Raw genomic sequence first — 18,054 nt, 5'->3', positions numbered from 1 at the left:
AGCAATGATTGCAGCAATGTGTTATCGTGTATACCTGTTACAAGATGAATTTATTTAAAACGTCTGCTTAAAACTGAAGTACCAGACCTCTGCACAGTTGTGTGCATTTTTCAGAAAGATGGTCTGTTTTCACTAACTTCTGTTTATACATTTTTCCTTCATTCCTCCATTTATAATGTGTTTGATCGGAATCATCTGTGGATTTGTGTGATTCTGGTGAGTGGTAATTGTAATATACAATCCATATTGCATTTGTAACCTGTGGGAATGTCGTTCTGTCAACATTCCATTCAAAAATAAACATTGTGTTCCTGTACAAAGGGGAAAAACATTGTTACTTCATCCTTGCTTGTGCATGGGAATTATCTGTCCATAATGTGGTGAGATATTAAAGGGGCATCGTCATAGAAAAGTGTTTGACCAGACCGTCTCAATTCCCAAATACGCAATTTTGTAATTTGCATTGAGATGTGTTGTGTTGTCATTTGCATGTGATATAATTGACATTTGTGACATTGCTCTCCTGGCTCCTCTTCTCCCCCTCATGACGATCCCCCTTTACATTCTTGCATTTTGGTGAGCATGCAGTTTTTTCTAACGTGTATACTAACACGGTTTCCTGAGGGACTGTATTGGTTTCTAGTTCAGTAAACAAGTTGCAGCTAAGCCATTATATAGATCAGTAGCTAAGCAACCCAGCCTCCTGAGATGGATGGGTGGATCTTCTAAGGGTGTTATCCCTTCGATCTGTTGCCTGTACTGTAGGTATATCAGTGACCCAAGTTCAGATAGTGTGAATCAAAGCTACACTATATATGTTATATTGTACATCATCTTGTTATTATCTAATTTGGAAAATGACAGTGTAATACCACATAGAATACTGAAACATTAGGCTGCTGTCTCATTATGAAGGATATGAAGAGTCATCCTGTAGCAATGAAAAATAGCCACAGACCACTTGGGATGAGGGGAACTATTATATTCAAAAATGGGTGGGGTTTTTTTTTAGTATCTATACTGTTACTGCCCCATACAAGAGAAGCTCAAACTTTAACTCAGACTGATAATTCAAAAGGAATGCCTCCTAGTTGAAAGTCCAGTGCTGTAGATGTAACTGAACTGCCCTCAGTTATTTTAGGAAAGCACAAATGAGACATTTTACTATCCATAATAAAGCTAGCCCTTAACAAATATCCAGTCAAACTTAAACTGATGATTTAAACATGTTAATTTTGCCACTTATCATAAAATGTTTATTCATATGAATGTTTATATTCATAAATGCTGTTTTTTCTCATTGTATTGATGCATATTATTAAAATATCCATTACTGTAATTGCCATCAGCTGTAAATCTTGGGTGTCCCGTGGCTATAGCAGTCTTAAAGATTGCAGATTGAAACATTCACAGATTTTATTAGAATGAAATAATATTCTTCCCCACTTTTTTTGTTTCCCTGAATACTGAACAGAGCATCAAAGTTGTTTCATTAAGCAACCAAATAATGGTATGGCCTTAGAATAGATTATTGGCTAAAAAGGAATTTGGAAAAGCTAGATGGGTAACAATTTACTGTTTCTAATTTCCCCTCTTCCTCTCCTGCCCCCCACGTTACAGTTAATATTTGCTTTACATTTAAAAATGTTTGTGCTCCTCATAATTAGAAACATTATACCTGGGAAATTAAACAAGTTTTATGCACCCAACAGTAACTCCAAGCACTCAAAGGTCATTATAGTACAGCCAGTTGCAAAATAAAGCTTCATCCCCTTACACGATCCCAGCAATTTCTTAACCCTAAATTTAGGGAATATCCCATATTACACAACTGTGACATTGCCATTTTCCACATCAGCTTTCCTTTATACTTTGTCTGCGTGAGATTGTCAGTTAGTGCTAAATTGTTGGCAGTTTTGTGCTGTGGACCTGCACCCACTAAGAAATAGGCTGAGACTGACCAAACTCATTTCATTACAGCCAGCAGACAGAGGAATCTTTCATCCCATCAGTCTGGTCTCAATTTGATGCCGGGTCCCAGAGGTAAAAGGATAGTGTTCTACCCACTGTGCCACCCAGTTCCCTACTGAACCCTTTCTAAATCATATATTTTCCCATACATTGGTTTAAGAAGTCTGTGTAAAGAATCTGACTCTGTGTGCCATTGTGTGTGATAACTGTCACTATTGTGAGTCCTCTTTCCAATCAAATATTTTATGAAAATCCTCTGAAATTTTCCCAGAGTTTACCTTTGATTTCTTTTTCTCTCTGTTGAAAATGCTCCATCTCTGCTGCACAGTGCAACTAACCGCATTTACAGAGATGATCTCTATTGCCAATGTTATAAGAAAAATGGATCCTGAAACTAAACAGTGTTGGGCACAGAAATGGTTTGATAAATGTTGGAGCTATAATGTGGGTTTATATATTTAAAAATGAAAGGGCACCTTAATAACTACAATGGTAAGAGTGTTGGACTCTCAACTAGGAGATCAGAGTTCAAAGCCCAGTCTTGAATGACATCTGTAGCCCAGTTTCTCCAAGGGACGCATCTACCCATTTAAGGTCATCTGTTGTAGAGGAAAGATGGGGCAGGGATGGGTCCTTCCTTTCTTGCATCACTTAAATGCCTCTTCTCTGTGTGGAGCTATATTGATGGTATGTGTGGAATTTACCATATCAATAGTGAAAAATGTAGTAATTTTCACAATAGATTAATATACACTGACCATATTATCCAGTAATCATCTGCTGATTAGCACTTGATAAACTTAGTGATTATATCAATCTTCAATGATAAAGCACAGATACTGCACACAAATAATACAAAATGCACAACCATAACAGCCCCTGTCAGCAAATATGGACTGAAAAAATGAATCAAACATCCCTTATGAACGTCACAAAATAGATTCCCAACTCATGGATACTTGGACGTGATTACAAGTCTGTAATATTAGGATAAAAATTTAAACACTCAAACTTTACTATATTGGTTTATGAAGTCATTTGAATCTCTCCATTAGGCTGATGTCTTGTAATCACTCGTAGGTATCCATTATTCTCTAATGCATGAAAGTCGTTAATACAGAGGTTAAAATCTTGTGTTTAATATTTTTGTGCGATTATGAAGCACTGCAGCCAGACTTTTTCCAGGATAATTGACTACTTGTATTCATCCATTCATTCCATGAAAATTACCAGGGACACCATCACATCTGCACACTGAGAATCCATCATTACCAAGTAACTTTGTAAAGAAATTGAGAAGTGGACCTCCTTCCCCAAGAGCTCTATTTGTAGATGCATCACATGGAGTACTGAGCCACTCAGACCAGGAAATTCCCAGATTCAGTTCCTTTGTCTAGGATGAGTTAGCTGATCTCAGCGTGTTTGTGTCGGTGGAGGATGGAGGAAAACAACAGCATCTTAGATGAGAGTAGGGGAAAAATGGGCCCTGATACTGACTGCTATCCATTGACTTCTGCTGGAAGTGTGCAAGTGTGAACACTGAGTAGGGTTGGGCTTGGATGTGATGTCTCCTGACATTTACTGTTGAAGTTTCTTCATAAAGAATGCCATTTTGGTGAGGGTACTGAAAAGCTGCTGCTCATGCAATCTTATCTCAATATGAGTCACTATCTTCAGAAGAATCGTGGTAATGGTTAGGGAAGGAAAAAAGAAACTGCACACCTTGTTAGAATATCTTTAAAAAGAACTTTTAGATTCAGACAGTGTAGTGATTTATTTACGAGTGACTGTATATCTGCTTGTTATCAAAAGGTTAGAGTTCTTGGTAGTGTCAGAAAATATATAAAATAAATTTACATCAGTTGTAGCAGTTGGTTTATTTTGGAAAACTTTTTAGGAACAAAATAAAATTCAACTTTGGGGAGAAAAAAATCTTGAAGTGCTAACCTAGTTTTTATATTACTTTTTTTTCAAAGCTTTCCTCGGCATGATCCTAATTGGTTTAATCTTTATTAAAAAAAATACTTAACATGGAATAGGATGGTTGTTTGAAGCTGTTTTTTTTAATCCCCCTCCAATGCTTCTGATGTAGGAGTAGACCAAAAGCCTACTGTCTTGCTGATAGTGACGAGGAGTCCTCAAGTGCTGGATCATCAGATGAAGATGATGCGCAGGATGCAATGGGAGGAGACAAGACTCTAGCAGCAGCAGCAGAAGGGTATGATTATTATCTACAACATTTTGAAGCAGTACATTATAAAGTAATTTAAATCTGCATTCAATTGATGATTACTCTAAATGTTTTTATGTCTCTAACATGGAGTAAACTTATCTTATTGTTGAGATTCCTAATTGATTTTTTTTTTACATCTGTTTGATTTATTTTAATATAAAACTCATTGTGATTATTGCATTCGCAACACAATTCTAAACCAAGGGAGGAAGGGAGTCATGGCTGGCTGTACAGCATACCATTTAATGATGGTTACAATGGTGGGTCAATTGAAACTGAAATTTGATACTAAAATTCAATGAAAATTTCAGTGACATTTAACCAGATACTAGAAGTCTTCCATACTCGTGTATATCTTGGGGAGTGAACTCTACCTGCCATATTACTTGTTTTATTAATTCAGTTGCTCTAAAAGAATTGATTTTTATAATAAATTATAAGTTTTTAAAAAATTTGGGCGCTATGGGATTTTAGAATAGTTTCCTACATTACAACGGTGACTACACTTCAAAAATACTTCATTGGCTGTAAAGCGCTTTGGGACGTCCTGAGGTCGTGAAAAGCGCTATAGAAATGTGAGTGTGTCTTTTTTTGTTTAACACATCTTGTTTGCTTAATTACCTTTTATTTCTTTTCCCCGCTCCTTGCCCCATGAATTGCTCCCAACTGAGATTGCAAGCCGGCAGCCTGCTCTGCAGCTCTATAAACAGAGCTGTTCAGTGCATTACTGGGACACAAGTTGACCCTTTCTTTCCTCCTGCCTCCTCCCTCTCTCCCACTCTCCTCTTTCTCCCCACCCCGCCCCTCCCAAACCCCAAAAGAGACTTGGCGGGATTGAGAAAGTTTCATGTGAATAATTTCAGGAACAAACGCATAACCTGCTTCTCCAAAGTAGTGTCGGGTATCCGCCTTTCCTGCAGTTTGTAACTGAATAAGATCTTTGGGTTTCTGATTACTATTTTTTCTGTAACATGATTCATTCTTTAGTGTGGATTATGCCAGCAGCATATTTCTCTTAATAAAGATGACTATAGTGCAAGAACTCAAATACAGGAAAAGGTGCGCCTGCCCTCAACAATGGGAGAGTTTGCTGTAATAGTTAGTTTTCACTCCACAGAACCAACAGACTGCTGTATTTTACTTGTAATGGAGGCGCAAGATATAAATTTTGACTAGTTTTAAAGCAGTCAGTAAGGGTGTAGTACAGGATAATTCTCAGTTTGTTCGTGGCTTGAAGGAGCATAATAGTATCAACACGCACAGCAAGCACCCACTATTTCCACCCTTGGTGGTTGTACTTTATTTGTTCTTTAAACATAATCCAGTATCTGTGATCATGGTGTATGAATGAATTTCAAAAGCTTTTTGAGTATATATTTAGTGCATGGGAAAACAAGTTACTTAGAAATGTTTGTTACCATGGAAGTAAATGAAATGTAAATGTGCAGAATATTCAATGACAAGAAATATTAAACTCTTTTCCACATGTGCAGATACGTAGGAGGACATAGACCAAGCAAGATAATGAGACTTGTGGATAAAATTACAAAGTCGAAGTATTTTCAGAAAGCCACAGAAACTGAATTTATTAAGAAGAAGATTGAAGAGGTCTCAAATACTCCATTGCTGTTAACAGTAGAGGTTCAAGAGTGCAAAGGAACGCTAGCAGTGAATATTCCATCACCACCTACTGACAGAATATGGTAAGGGCAGTTACAAATTCTGGTTGTAAACAATTTTACAACACCAAGTTATAGTCCAGCAATTTTATTTTAAATTCACAAGCTTTCGGAGGCTTCCTCCTTCGTCAGGTGAACGATGTGAAAATGAAATCCTCTAAATCATTTTCACATCGTTCACCTGACGAAGGAGGAAGCCTCCGAAAGCTTGTGAATTTAAAATAAAATTGCTGGACTATAACTTGGTGTTGTAAAATTGTTTACAATTGTCAACCCCAGTCCATCACCGGCATCTCCACATCACAAATTCTGGTGAAATTGCACTGTGGTTTTTTGAAGCTTAAAAGGCAATTTTATAGGTAACCATACAGTACAGCATTAACTCGAGTGGCTTATTTTGTACATTTTTAAAGTGATGGGATTTCTGATTCATAATATGTAAGAAAACATAGGGCTGGATTTTCCTCTGCCTGCCACTCACTCACCTGACGAAGGAGATAATCTCCAAAAGCTTGTGATTTTAAAATAAAATTGTTGGACTATAACCTGGTGTTGTAAGATTCCTTACATTTGTCCACCCCAGTCCATCACCGGCATCTCCACATCATGCCAGATACTGGTGGGACTTCCGTTCACTCGTGACACTGCCAGAATCCCATGCCATTTTCCTGGGGAAGGGCCTAATTTTATATACAGGTTGTGGTTTTAGCAATATTCCTACTCCTAACTGGAATACTGCCACTTGGAGGGAGGGAAATGCAGTGCAGCAGCTTAAAGGGCCTGAAGTACAGGAAATTGGTCAAAACATAGGTGGGAATGGCACCGGGAACTTTTGTGGCAAGAGACCTCAAAGTCTTGGACACTTTTGTCAATATACTGAGGTAAGGGCAAAGAGATGCTGGCTCCTCAATCTGAAAAAGGAAGCCACAAAAGAGGGTTGTGAGGACTTTTTGGAGGGAGGTGGCTCAGGCAGTGAGTGGGGGGCGGGTGCAGATATCTGTATCTTGGGGTGGTAACAGATATCTGTATCGTGTGGGTTGGGGGGGGCGGGGAGGACTTATCAGTATTTTAGCTGAAGTGCAGTTTATCTGTGTGTTTAATGTTTATACAAGTACTGATAAATGCATTAGCTGGTTTATCATTTTGCTTTAAAGTTGCAGCAGTTGACTGGTAAGATTTGTAATCCTTGATTAAAGGTACGGTTTCCGAACGCCACCACACATCGAATTAAAAGCTCGTCCCAAATTGGGTGAGCGTGAAGTCACTATAGCACACGTAACTGACTGGATTGAAAAGAAACTCGAACAAGAGTTCCAGGTAAAGGACTTATTTAGCATACCAGATAACTTTGCAAATCCATATTTCCTTACTGTTCCTGTTTCCCTCTGTATTTTCCACCGTTAACCTAAGCAATCTAAATAAGAGTAGAAGGTTAGTATATTTTTGTATAAGTCAAACCATCTTATCTGCTAGTAGATAACTCCAATCGCTTTTAAAACGAGACATTTAAGGCTCATACATTAATAATGGCCTCTTAGGCAAGGCACTGGAGAGAAAGGGAGGGGAGAAAATGAATGCCTTAAAGAGACTAGTAAAAAGTTTTCATAAGCTTTTACATCTGTTTTGTGTTTTAATTGATCTGTTTCCCTAATTTTCTCCCCTGTTTTATGGGAATGAAAACAGAGCTGTCTTGGGTCATTCTTTTAAAAAGGCTGCGATAGGCAAACAGATACCATTTAATCGGATTATAACCATAGAATGTTCAACGATGGAATAATGTTTATTAAAATAGGCTTAGGTCCAACCCTAATCACATTGGTGGTGACAAAGCTCACTAGTTTCACTAGACCAATTGCTTTTGCCATCTGACTGGTTGGTTCTGTTCTGGCTTTCAACTGCAGCATAGCAGTTTCCCAGTAGCCAACCAACCAAACGGTCGGAGGAGGGAAAAATGTAAAATTCCTCCTCACAAGTGGTGGACATTGGTAGCATCTTCTTCCCAACTACACAGGGAAGTACTTTTACGTGGAAAGAATTTTGTTAGTTATGTCCCTTTTTAAAGTTGTGAAATTTCGCAAAAACTGTAGAAAGACACTGTTCTGTGGTGTAGTGATAAAACATGGCTGGTACACTTGCATTGGTGTATTTTGTAATTTTAGATGAGATGCTGCAGATTTTCATCCAAAAGTAGAGTTTACATTGTGGAGCTCACATCGTGGAGCTCTGTGCTAAATCTAATGGGTGAGTTTTCATCTGCTCCCCACTGGTTATCTTCAATATCTTTTGGTAATATTCACCCAGCACAAGTTGTGGCAGAATGGCTGGAAAAATCATTTTCTATATTTACTTAGAAATCTATTCTCTTGACAACTTGTTAATGTTCAGTTTCCAGTTGTGATTCTCTCATACTGGCAGATCAATTCATGACCATTTTTGTTTGTAATGTAAGTTAAACTTCATGCAGACTGCAAACACTTCTCATTGAGATGACAGTGGATACTTTGAAATAACATACTGTTTAGCACTGGAGTACTGTTAATACAGTAAAATGTCTTCACTTTTGCAGAAAATTTTTGTTATGCCAAATATGGATGATGTATACGTTCCAATAATGCATTCAGCCATGGACCCACGGTCATCCACAGTGTGGCCTTCAAGGGAAACACCAACAGAAGTTGCTGAACGATTGTGATGTACGAAAGTTTTATGTTTACAGTATTATGAAGTTGCTGTTCATGTGCTTTCAGCTGTGCCGTCTGTCTTTTGGAACCATTCGTGCCACTATACTTTCCAGGAATACTTACGATCTGTTGTACTCAGTGTGTGCAGTTTGCTGACTGTGTGTCTCTCTCTCTTTCTCTGTATATTGTTAACAGCTAATATTGTTATACCCCATTTATCACTTGGCCATTCCAAGAAAATAAAAGCCCAGACATATAAAGAGAGAATATATGTGACTGTACTTGTAAATGACTTGTTTGGCATGAAATGCTTCAGTTTAGTCAGGCCTGAGAGAAGATTTCCAGATACATAAGTGATTGTATGGTTGCCTGATGCAACCTTGATGCAGCTGCAGAATTGATGCATGATTGCCTTGTTGGGTTTGAGTATTTATAAAGTATGGTGTAACGCATCACTAAAATTACAAAGCTGGTCTATAATTGCTAATTTTATGTAAGTTACTCTTTAAATACTTACAGCTCATTGCTTTGTGGTAATTTATCATTAGAAACTGCATCCTCTTTTATTAATTAATGGGTTCTGCCGACAGAATGCACACGTCTGGTAAGTATGTATCTGCGGGCATGATCAGTATTTTCCCTTATATATCTGGATGACAATATATAGATTGGGAAATTACTTTGTACAACTGATTAACTTTACCAAAATCTTGACTGCTCATTAAATACACATTAAAAATTGACACACCCCTCCTGCCCAATTCAGGAGCAATTTAACTGCACAAGAAATTTTTTTTCAACTCTTTGACATCTCCCTTAGTTCACATGATCAAATGATTGGCAACCAGCTCCTGAAATAATCCACTTTGGGTTGGTGTGTTTGTCGGAGAGGGAGGGATGATAGGACCGTTTGACAGCCACTGTGATATATAAAGTATATTTTTCAAGTTTTACATTTATGGTTTATAAAAAGTGTTAGTTTCTTAAAAGGTTATAATGTATAGAGCAGTGCTGTAATCCACTGCAGATTACATTTCTGTAACCCAGCAGTGATATCACAAACTTAATCCTTAAGTGATAACAGTAACAGTGCTCTGTATAATAGTGAGTGGGTGTATATAAGAGCAAGTTATTTCGTTCTGGTATGGTTTGTGCATTTTTCCCCTCACAAACATTCTATCTAATGCATGGCAGAGGCACCTCAGAACAGAGACAAGTCCCTCCTAATATAAATTGGTGAATAGCAAGTTGGAATTTTCAAATATAAGAGCAGGTTAAGTAATATTAGACCACTTATTCCAACTTTTGATAAATAGAAGTTTAAAAAAAATAAAGCCCCCAACTACTTATAGCATTGTGTTGGGGATTGTGCAATGTGTTCAATGCCACCTCCACTGAAGGTTGGACATGTTTTTTTGGTCAGCCAATCGCAACTATAGCCAAGTCACAATTGACTACTGTTTACTCTTTTTAAAGTGGCAAGAAAGTGTTTGCCAAATGTGATTTAAGGCTCTTGCTGCCTCTGTAATGGTGAAGACAGCTCTCCTTTCAAATACCATTTGTTAAAACTTTCATGGGTTCTCATTAAAATGATTTTCAACAAATGTTTTAAAATACTGGAAAGAGGTAATAATACTAAGAATAATCCTGGTAGCATTTTTTCTGAACAAAGGGGAAAACTATAAAAATGTTGCAGAAAGAAAGTCTGTAGGCCAACTCAAAATGCCAGTTTTGTTTTAAAATAAGGTTTTCTCCAATTGTGTTCATCCTGAGCCTTTATTTTGTATGCAATATTTCTACACAAGGTCTGCAGAAATTTCAATGTTAATTGTGCTTCAGTGCCATTATGCCCATGATTATCATTTGTCTTGGTTATACTGTATATTTTTCCTCCATGTATTTCTTGATATGTTGCCCCAATAGCAGATGTTCAACTTGTTTGTAAATTACCATTCACTACATGAATTGCAAATAGCTAATTGAAGACTATACAGTGTGAAGGATTTGGCAAATTGTCTTTCAAGATGAAGTTTCTTTCAGAAAGTTGATGACTATTTGCAGAATGTTTAATTAAAGCTAATATATTTTAAGATGTGAATAAAGTTGTATTTTTAATTTTGTACATTTGTTTTAATTTAGGTCTATAGGTACAATATTGTATTTTGTTTTGATCTAATAGTAGGGATACAATGGCCATAACACAATATTTGACTGCATTCCAGTCTTAACCCACATTTTTGCTTTCCTCGACTTATCTATTGTGGGCAATATTTGCCTGCCAAAAAAAACTTTGCATGTCATGTTGTAGTCAGGCCCTTTGTGTGGCCTGAATTAAGTGTGCAATAATGAATTATGAGTCCATGGACTAAATGCACTATGCATAATCAGAATTAAAGATGATCTTATAAATTGTCATATTGTACTTCACATAATCAAATTAACATTGTGAAGGACTGGCTTGCTATGTTTTATTTAATAAATTCTACAGTCTAGCAACCTGTGGTTTGTTGTATAATTATTTTGGTAGCAACTGTAGCCAATCTAATATTCAAATTACAAGTGGGGCTAAAAGAGGTGGCACATTACTTCTCAGAAGCATTGACAGCCTGGATGTGTATTATCTTAATCTGCAGAATGGGATATACCCCATCTGATACTGATCTGCAGGATATTTTTTTTAAATCAGTTTTTTCCTCTCCTGATGGCTGTGCCTCAACTCATGCTAATTAGTTTCATGGGTACTGACTGCCCTGCTACTTCACCTGTGTGAGCCTGACTGATTAGCAGCAGCAGGCTATTGAGAGATAGGAAGGGGTAAGTAGATCAGATTAAAAGAAATGAGAAAAGTCAAAAGACATCTTTTGAAGCAGAGGCATAACCTATTAACCACCTAGTCTGGTTTCAACTGTAAACTTGACCAATTTGCATTGAGTTGCTGAATCCAAGTCTTATAAATTAGAATCAAGTGTTACACTACTGATCCCTGTGCATTCCATTCAGTACTCATCCCATAATCTTTAAAAAGTACCCACTGTGTCCTGCCCTTCAGCCAATTTATCCATTCCCAGAATGTATGGAACGTTTTTATTCGTTCCTGGGATGTGGGCGTCACTGGCAAGGCTGGCACATTAATTGCCCGAGAGAAGGTGGTGGTGAGCCACCGCCTTGAACCACTGCAGTCCATGTGGTGAAGGTTCTTCCACAGTGCTGTTTGGTAGGGAGTTCCAGGATTTTGACCCACCGACGACGAAGGAACGGCGATATATTTCCAAGTTGGGATGATGTGACTTGGAGGGGAACTTGCAGGTGGTGGTATTCCTATGTGTCTGCTGCCCTTGTCCTTCTAGGTGGTAGAGATCGCGGGTTTGGGAAGTGCTGTCGAAGAAGCCTTGGCGAGTTGCTGCAGTGCATCCTGTGGATGGTACACACTGCAGCTACTGTGTGCCAGTGGTGAAGGGAGTGAACGTTTAGGATGGTGGATGGGGTGCCAATTAAGCGGGCTGCTTTGTCCTGGATGGTGTCGATACTTGAGGTCTAGATACACAATCATAGTGCTCTCCAGTTTACTTAAGCCAAGGTTGATCGATCAGGCAGAATCCTATTCTTCTGAATCCATGTTGACTAAGTAGGTAGTTACCCAGATGATACTTATAAACCCACTTTGACTAAGCTTTTGATCATCCCTCCCACTATCTCCTTTAGCTTAGCTTCAATTTTTGTCTAATTTAAGATTGTGAAGTACTTTTGGATGCATTTATATAAAATCAGTTGTTTCTCTACAAATTACAGCCAGTATGCTGCCCTAGTACATTAGGGGCAGCTTCATTACAAGCAGCACTGTTCTATGTAACAGGTCCTATACAAAAGTTTTAATGTTAAGGGACATGCAGCCACATCATCAGCACTAGATTAGCAATTTTACTTAAGACCAGAGACTAGCAGGTGTGGGAAATGGAAATTTTGAATTGGTATCAATACCAAGTTTGTGTGAGCCTATGAAAATAGTAATAAACCTTGTCTGCACATCATCCAGCTGTAGTACTGAAGCCTTGTGCTCCAGAACTAGCTGTGCCTCTAGCCACTGTTACAACACTAGCATTGACCAATGTGGAAAATTGCCCAGCTATGTCCTGTCCACAAAACGTGATTGAAAGTGTCATCAACAGTGCTTTCAAGCAGCACCTGCTCACTGAGGGTTCTGCTAGGATCACTTGGCTCCAGATCTCATTACAGCCTTAATCCAAACATGGACAAAAAGAGCTGAATTCCAGGTGAGTGTGACAGCCCTTATCAAGGAGCTGGAGTCATACCTAGCACAAAAGATGATGGTAGTGATTGTTGGAGGCCAATCATCTCAGCCCCAGGACATTGCTGCAGGAGTTCTTCAGGGCAGTCTCCTAGGCCCAACCATCTTCACCATTAATGACCTTCCCTCCATCATAAGGTCAGAAATGGGGATGTTTGCTGATGATTGCAGTGTTCCGTTCCATTTGCAACCCCTCAATGAAGTAGTCCAAGCCTGCATGCAGCAAGACCTGGACAACATCCAGGCTTGGGCTAAGTGGCAATCAACATTTACACCAAGCAATGACCATCTCACCACCTCCCCTTGGCATTACCATCACCAAATCCCCTAACATCCTCAGTCACATGACCAGAAACTTAACTGGGACCAGCCACAAATACTATGGCTACAAGAGGTCAGAGGCTAGGTATTCTGCAGTGAGTGACTCACCACCTACCTTCCCCAAAGCCTTTCCACCAGCTGCAAGGCACAAGTCAGGAGCATGATGGAGCTACAGTCATCCAGGCAAGTGGAGAGTATTCTAACACAAGAAGCTTGACACCATCCAGGACAAAGCAGCCCACTTGATTGGTACCCAATCCATCAGCCTAAACATTCACCAGCAGCACACCATGGCTGCTGTTTATATCATCTACAGGATGCAATGTAGCAACTCCCAAACCCATGACCTCTACCACCTAGAAGGATAAGGGCAGCAGGCAGATAGGAACACCACCACCACCTGCACGTTTCCCCTCCAAGTCACACACCATCCTGATTTGGAAATATACAGTTGTTCCTTCATCATCGCTGGGTCAAAATCCTGGAACTCCCTACTTAATAGTACTATGGGAGAACCTTCACCACACGGACTGCAGCAGTTTAAGGCAGCAGCTCACCACCTCCTCCAAGGGCAATTTGGGATGGGCAATAAATGCTGGCCTTGCCAGCCAGCAACACCTACATCCTATGAACATAGCTGAAGTAGCCTTGGTTCACAATTGCATATCTCCAGCTGTTTATACACCTGTTACAAATCACATCCATCAACACTAAGTTAAATCACATTTATTTTTTTAAAAGTAACAAAAGAAATTTACATTATATATAGCACTTATTTGTACATTGTAAAGACTTTCAATTAGTCTTTCAGTTATATTTAAAAGGTGCTGTGTTTCTGGAAGATAGGGATGTGATTCCAGCAGAGTACACTGTAACCCACGAGTCATTCCAGCTGCAATCCCCATCTCATCTTCATGTTGACTTCATCTAGGATTCAGAGTAAAGAAGGTGAAATTAAAATAATTGGAATGACAACAAGATGGATGTGGTTAACTTGGGTCAGTGGTAGCACTTGTCTACAGTAGAAGATTGTGGGTTAAAGCCCCACTCCAGGATTTCAGTACATAATCTAGGCTCACACTTCAATGTTGGACAGAGGGAGTGCTGCATTGTCAAATAAGACAGTAAAATGGAGGGCTTGTCTGCCAGCTTAGGTGGATATAAAAGATCCCATGGCACTATTCAAAGAGCAGTGAGTTCTCCTGGCCAACAATGATTCCAAAATAGATTAACCTCAGTTGCCGTTTGCAGGACTGTATGCAAATTAACTGCTGCATTGGTCTACACACATAACTACACTTTGAAATACTATGTACAATGAAAGCTGTAAAAACAGCCAGACAATCCCAAATAACTTACATTCTGCTACAAGCTACACCTTGAAACTACAGCCAGCCTTCAATGCACTGTTTATAACTTAAAATACCAATTGTGTGAGGAGGCAGGTGTAAAAAAGCTCATTAATAGAGATCTCTTTACCCCACATGTAGTGACCAAGAAACCACCATCTCTGGGATTGACAGCTTGCAAGGCTCTGCCCTAGGGATAGAGTGGTTTCTCTGCCACTATGCATGCAGGGTAAAGAGATCTCCATTACACATAAGCCAGGAACTGCCAATAAAAAGGAGGGGGGGGGAGGAGGAAAAGGAAGGAAAAAGCAAGGAATCAGGGGCTCTGAAAATCACTGTGGAGGGAAAAGACACGACACACTGGGAACAAAAATCAGGGGAAGGGGAAGAAATTGTTTCCCCTTTTCCCAGGTAGCCCCCTGGTTCTTGGATCTTAACAGCTGGCATGGAACCACAACTAAAGATTCTCAACTACAGGGGACCCAACCGTTAGAAGGTAAATCCAATTAACATTTGTAGAAATCATGTGATCTGTCCTTCAGCAATGTCTCCAACCAGAGTTGGCAACCCTACTCCTCCAGGAACTGATGAGCTGCTAACAGCACCCTACCCTTAAAACATTAGCAGCTACAGTAGAGAAGAGGTCCCAGACAGGGGGTCTAGAGGATATTAATCCACTCCCTCCAAATTTGGCTGGGACCTCCCAGGCACTCAGCACAGCAGCCACCTCACCCTGTGCAGGCTGCCAATGTAGCAGGTCCCAGTGCATCCCTGCCTCAAATGGAAAAGGACACTGGGGTGACAATGAATTGGGAAACTCAACTAACAGAAAATGAACCAAAATCACCTCCTGCTGGCAGGGCACCAGAATTAGGCACAATGCCAGGTGAGGGCCAAAGAAAAACCACTGCAGAAGATACAGCCAATCCCAGGATATGTGGCTCACAGTTTACTGTATATAATTTGCAAATAAAGGATAGCTGCTGCAAATCCCTTGTGTCCCTAATTTACAGGTTTCACTCTACATGCAAATTCTCATAACTTGATGTCTCATCAGTAACCTAAAACATGCTTGAAATTTTCAATCTTTTGATTTTAAGAAGTTCTCAATCCAGGAGTAGACCCATAACATAGGACAAGGCAGGTTTAAATTTAATGTACATTTTGCTTTTTAGATTGCATCCTGTAGAAATTACAGGATGGAAACAGGCCATTTGGTCCACATTGGATTTTTGTCCCCAAAATGAGCAGAAACCCTAATCACAAATGTTCCCATATCCCTTCAGCCACCTCTACCTTCTGCTTACAAGTTGACATGGTCTCTGCTTCAATCATTAATTCAGGTACTGCATCCCAGTCTCAAAACCCTGCTAAAAAAAAAGTTTCTTCTGCTTTTTGTCCTAAATGTGTGCCTCCCCATAATCAATGGGAAACTATCCATTTCCACTGTCTCATCCCTTCATAATTATATATACACATATCTATCTATAACCAAATGTTTTAATTTACCTGATACCAGTACTTCTTCTGCAGTTCCAGTAGTTGCTGCCTGCTAGCTTTGCAGATTTTTAGTTCATAATCTAGAAGAAAATTAAAATTTCTCAGGGATAAAAAGGTCACCCAAACAGAAACAAGTACCAGTGCAGGTTTACTGACTGGAATCAGATCTTAATCTTCACTTCATCCGCATCAGAAGTCTAACACGTGTAAAGAATCATCATATCCAGTCCAACAAAATCAGTCAATGGGTAGAAATTAATAAACAAATACACGATATAAATGCCCCCAAATGACACTGGCTGTATTTATAATATGACAACCGCTGCTGACCCCATGATCTTCACTCACTCACCCGCAGGCCTCGGCGCTCATCTTGGGCCACGGCCACCACGAGGTGCCCTGGAGGCGGACCAGGATACTCGGTCACCAATCTATCGGTCAGCTCCTCCATCAGCAGCAGGAGGAGGAGGAGGAGGGCACCCTTTCTCCCTGCAAGGATCCGGCAAACAAGCCCCAAATTGTGTGAAAGGACTTGGCAGGCCAAGGCCTGGGACGCCTCCTCTGCAAATCCAATACCGAAAACAGATGCTTTTAAAACATCAGCTTCAAACGTTTAAACCACGATATAAAATATTTTCCAGAAGGATAAGTGATTTTATAACATACCGAATGATATCGTTGGGTGAAGCCGCACATCACCGAGCCGATGCCGATGGATTCCACTCAGCACAGTCCCGTCTTCAATCAACTCACCGCGGCCATAGGGAGAGATAAGGCACTTTCGCCATGACGCACTTCCTGCACTGGCTAAAAAAATCGACTTCCGGTTCTACTCTTCCTTTCAAACCGCTGGAATGACTGATGATTTGATAATGTGGAAACCCAAATGTATGGTTGAATCACAGGGCCTTAGAAAGTCTCGACTTCAAGCTTTACTGAATGCTTAACTCGAGACTGGGCTTTGTGAAAGTGCAGTTAAGCTCAGGGACAGTTTTTCAGACTGGAAGGAGGTGTATCCAGTGGCCAAAAGCCAAATACTGTGGATGCATGCAAATCTGAAATTAAAAACACAAAATACTGGAAAAGCTCAGCAAGTGAGGCAGCATCTGTAGAGAAAGAAACAGAGTTAACGTTTCAGGTCGAAGACCTTTCGTCAGAACCGGATGATGTAAAACAGTTGAAGTTTTTAAGCAAGTGCAGAGCCTGGGAAAGGGAAAGGGAGGAAGAGAGGGAGGGAGGGAGGGAGGGAGGGAAGGAAAGAACAAAAGGGAAGACATGTGATAGGGTAGAGGGCCTCACCAGCCTCCAGATTCAACATATCATCTTCCACCATTTCCGCCACCTCCAGCGTGATCCCACCTCCAAACACATCCTCCCCTCCCCTTTCATCATTCCGAAGGGACCGCTCCCTCCGAGACACCCTGGTCCGCTCTTCCATCACCACCAACACCCGCTCTCCTCCCCAAGGCATCTTCCCATGCGAGCGCAGAAGATGCAACACCTGCCCTTTCACCTCCTACCTTCCCACCGTCCAGGGCCCCAAACACTCCTTCCAGGTGAACCAGCGATTTACTTGTACTTCTTTCAATTTAGTATACAGTATTCGCTGCTCACAATGTGGTCTCCTTTACATTGGGGAGACCAAACGCAGATTGAGTGATTACCTTGCTGAACACCATTGCTCTGTCAGCAAGCGTGACCCTGACCTGCCAGTCGCTTGCCATTTTAATTCCCCATCCTACTCCCACTCTGACTGCTCTGTCCTCAGCCCCTCACACTGTTCCAATGAAGCTTGAGGAACAGCACCTCATCTTTCATTTAGGCACTTTACAGCCTTCCAGACTCAACACTGATTTGAATAACTTCAGACCATAACCACTGCTCCCATTTTTAAAATATTTTATTTGTTGGACTGCAGCTGCTGGTTATGGTTCTACTGTTGCCATTTACAGCTACTCCAGGCTGATCTTTTGTTTCTTTACTTGCCCCATTACCACCCTCCTTGTCTTGCACC

The 18,054-nt window shown here is 40.1% G+C and overlaps 1 protein-coding gene and 1 long non-coding RNA gene across 2 annotated transcripts in view; one reads left to right on the top strand and one right to left on the bottom strand.

Annotated features, from left to right (window-relative positions):
* The window catches only part of tex2 (testis expressed 2), a 139,115-nt gene extending 128,062 nt beyond the window's left edge, over positions 1–11,053 (top strand). The window contains exons 9-12 of the mRNA XM_068003879.1: positions 4,064–4,189; positions 5,698–5,907; positions 7,080–7,200; positions 8,450–11,053. Of these exons, the coding sequence (XP_067859980.1) occupies positions 4,064–4,189; positions 5,698–5,907; positions 7,080–7,200; positions 8,450–8,575 (583 nt within the window). The 3' untranslated portion in view covers positions 8,576–11,053. The remainder of the gene's footprint in view (positions 1–4,063; positions 4,190–5,697; positions 5,908–7,079; positions 7,201–8,449) is intronic.
* Positions 11,054–13,902: 2,849 nt separating this feature from the next.
* LOC137341352 (uncharacterized) lies at positions 13,903–16,843 on the bottom strand. Its single transcript, XR_010967009.1, has 4 exons — positions 16,707–16,843; positions 16,393–16,601; positions 16,050–16,120; positions 13,903–14,118 (listed from the first exon to the last, which is right to left on the bottom strand). It is a non-coding gene; the product is annotated as an uncharacterized lncRNA (long non-coding RNA).
* Between the last annotated feature and the right edge of the window lie 1,211 nt (positions 16,844–18,054).

This window comes from Heptranchias perlo, chromosome 23 (genome assembly GCF_035084215.1).
Source record: "Heptranchias perlo isolate sHepPer1 chromosome 23, sHepPer1.hap1, whole genome shotgun sequence".
Classification (NCBI taxonomy): domain Eukaryota; kingdom Metazoa; phylum Chordata; class Chondrichthyes; order Hexanchiformes; family Hexanchidae; genus Heptranchias; species Heptranchias perlo.
The sequence above is the reverse complement of the archived record's forward strand: the minus strand, read 5'-3'. Positions and strand labels throughout refer to the sequence as shown.